This window comes from Triticum aestivum, chromosome 1D (genome assembly GCF_018294505.1).
Source record: "Triticum aestivum cultivar Chinese Spring chromosome 1D, IWGSC CS RefSeq v2.1, whole genome shotgun sequence".
Classification (NCBI taxonomy): domain Eukaryota; kingdom Viridiplantae; phylum Streptophyta; class Magnoliopsida; order Poales; family Poaceae; genus Triticum; species Triticum aestivum.
This window is the reverse complement of record NC_057796.1, coordinates 402,941,006-402,943,652: the sequence shown is the minus strand read 5'-3', so window position 1 is coordinate 402,943,652 and position 2,647 is coordinate 402,941,006. Positions and strand designations below refer to the sequence as shown.

Below are 2,647 nucleotides of genomic sequence, written 5' to 3'. Positions count from 1 at the left end.
CGGAGGACTATGAGTTTTTCTATGCCTCTACGACTATCACGGTGGGAGATGGCGCCAAAACGCCTTTTTGGGGCTTCCCGTGGCTTCTTGGTCGTAAACCCAAGGATATTGCACCGTTCATTTTTGGCCTCTCTCATCATGCTTTTCTCGTGGATGATTTGAAATGAAAGAAACGCACGGGTGTTTTGTCATAAGAGTGTGCCACTGACCATCCTACTCGCCGCCATCGTCGACGAGGCCAAGCTTGGGTGACCGCGGGCGCAAAGAAATTAGGGGATATTTTCGTGGGCGAGTAATTGCCATGCCGTACTTGTGGGCGTGTTGTAAAACTCTAAGCTCTATTCTCTCCTTATTTAATAGATGAGACAAATCTTATGCCTCCGTTTCGAAAAAACATAGATACTCATATGCATAACCAAGAATTGATAAAACCTTTCATTTCAAAAAATAATTACTCGCCCACATTACATAGCATTGCATTACAAATTTACAATATATATTGTGTGCTCTCTCTCGAATCTTCCTCTTCTCTATTAGGAGTTGAGGTTGGTTTGGCGTAGCTTGCGCTCGTCAGAGAGCTTCTTGGCGAAGCGAGCGAGCGCTTCCTCGTTGGTGCCCTCGCCATCGACGGGCTCGTACATCCCCGTGTCGATGTTCACCCGGGCCACGCTCATCTTGAGCAGCTTGTTGCCGATCTCAATGAGCGCCTGCATGTTCTCCTTAGTGGAGATATCCACCGAGGACGTGTGCCCCGTGAGTGAGTCGTCCTGGATGCGTAGGTAGTTCTTCTCGACACGTAGTGACTGGAACAGCACGGCGGCGTGGATGTCGACCATGTCGGCGCTTGCATGGGAGAAGATGTCGAGGAGCGGGGTGAAGCGGCCGTCTTTGAGCCAGCGGAGGACGCCCCACTTGGCGCAGTCGGGCGCGGTGTACTTCTCAGCCTGCTTGGCCGTCCCGGTGCCGATGGAGATGATGAGGTAGTTGCTGTACTCGGCCGGCTTGCCGTGCGTGAAGTCCGGGTTCCGGCGCATCACTTCCTGGGTGATCATGGACATGGCGACCATGGTGGGGTTGTTGGCGGCCACGCCGCCGTCGACGAGGTGGTACTCACGGTCTGGCAGCTTGCCCAGGGGGTCGTGGGTCGTGAAGTGGTGCGCCGGGAAGTAGGTGGGCGCCGCCGACGTGCTGATGCAGATGTCGGAGAGGTGCGCGTTCTTGAGCGGGTCCACCTTGGCCTCGTACGTGTTGAAGATGACCGGCTGCAGGTACTTGATGTCGAACGTCGGCACGACGATGTTGGTGACGGTGTCGGCGACGGTCACGTCATTGGTGAGGTTCTTGATCTTGTCGTGCAGGAACTTGCCGTCGTACTTGGGACCCATCACCGCGCCGAGCAGGTTCGCCACCGGGGTCAGGAACCCCCACCTGCACGCGACGCCGAAGCAACGCCGGCATCAACGTCGCCGCCGGCCAAATTTTGGTGCGTAGTCCACCGGGAGGAGAGGTGCGTGCGTACCTCCTCTGCGGGAAGATCTTGGGCCCGTTGTCGAGGTAGAACTGGTTGATGTCCTTGGCGGCGAAGAGAGGCCGCTTGTTCTCGCCGGGCGCCGCCAGCATCGACGTGACCAGCGCGCCCGTGCTCGTCCCGGCGATCACGTCGAAGTAGGCCGCGATGCGCGCGTCCGGCCCATCCAGCTCCTGTCAGGCACAGCGCATGTCACAATCAATCAATCGATCTAGGATGACGAAGATGATGCAGCTAGACAGTGGAGCTGCAGACGGATGGACGAACCTGGAGCTTGGACTCAAGACAGGCGAGGATGGTGGAGGGGATGAGGCCGCGGATGCCGCCGCCGTCGATGCTCAGCACGGTGATGAGCCGCCCCTGCGACGGCGGCGGGCACGGCATCGTCGTGTCAGCCTGGCTGCACATGCTTAGCTTCGCACGGGGTGTGCCCTGCCCTGCCCTGCTCTAGCTACTGTGGCCTAAATTTTGAAACAAGAGCTCTTTTGTCTTTGCGCTTTCCGATCTGGAGCCTCTACCGGCTCCTTAAATCCAAATTTGGTGTCAGTGGCTAAGATGGAATCTTGTTACTTCACGCTTATTTTTTGGTGCGCGCGTGTCACGTTTGATGGGCTGGACCTACTCTCCCCACCGGTCGACAGCGAGGAGCCAGATTTTCGTATCATTCATCACTGAGTTGTTTTTATTTTTCAGTCTATTTATCACTGATTTGTTGATGCAACGAAGTGCACCACGATCATTGGCAGTGCGAATTAACATGTGCTTGGATGGTTAGAAGGACAGTGGTATTCCCAGTCCACCAGTGTTCAAGTTCTAATGCTCGTATTATCCTGGATTTATTTCAGGATTTTTGATGATCCGTGTTTAATGGAAGGAAATGTTTTCATCAATTACGAGGTGTCTATGGTGCCTTCGTCAGTCTCAAGATAATATGTCTGCTCGGTCTCTCGAATGTGCTCATATGGGTAGGATGTGTGTGAGTCCATGGGGATAAGTGTAAGCACGTATATATGAGCGTATGCGTTTGTACTATGTTCTAAAAAACAATCCTCGGTAGTTCTGATTTTCTTCAGAAGTTACACATTTCACCCAATTACCTCCCAGATCCCTCCTCTATAT

The 2,647-nt window shown here is 54.0% G+C and overlaps 1 protein-coding gene across 1 annotated transcript; it reads right to left on the bottom strand.

The window, feature by feature from the left end:
* Positions 1 to 412: 412 nt before the first annotated feature.
* On the bottom strand, positions 413 to 2,009 carry LOC123171280 (patatin-like protein 1). Its single transcript, XM_044588854.1, has 3 exons — positions 1,796 to 2,009; positions 1,520 to 1,701; positions 413 to 1,428 (listed from the first exon to the last, which is right to left on the bottom strand). The coding sequence occupies exons 1-3, from the start codon at positions 1,934 to 1,936 to the stop codon at positions 534 to 536; spliced, it is 1,218 nt and encodes a 405-aa protein (XP_044444789.1). The 5' UTR covers positions 1,937 to 2,009; the 3' UTR covers positions 413 to 533.
* Between the last annotated feature and the right edge of the window lie 638 nt (positions 2,010 to 2,647).

Coding starts and splice junctions, on each gene's coding strand:
- LOC123171280 (XM_044588854.1), bottom strand. CDS start 1,936: ATGTGCAGCCAGGCTGACACGACGATGCCGTGCCCGCCGCCGTCGCAG. Junction 1,702..1,795: donor GTCTTGAGTCCAAGCTCCAG/GTTCGTCCATCC, acceptor TGTGCCTGACAG/GAGCTGGATGGGCCGGACGC. Junction 1,429..1,519: donor AAGATCTTCCCGCAGAGGAG/GTACGCACGCAC, acceptor CGTCGCGTGCAG/GTGGGGGTTCCTGACCCCGG.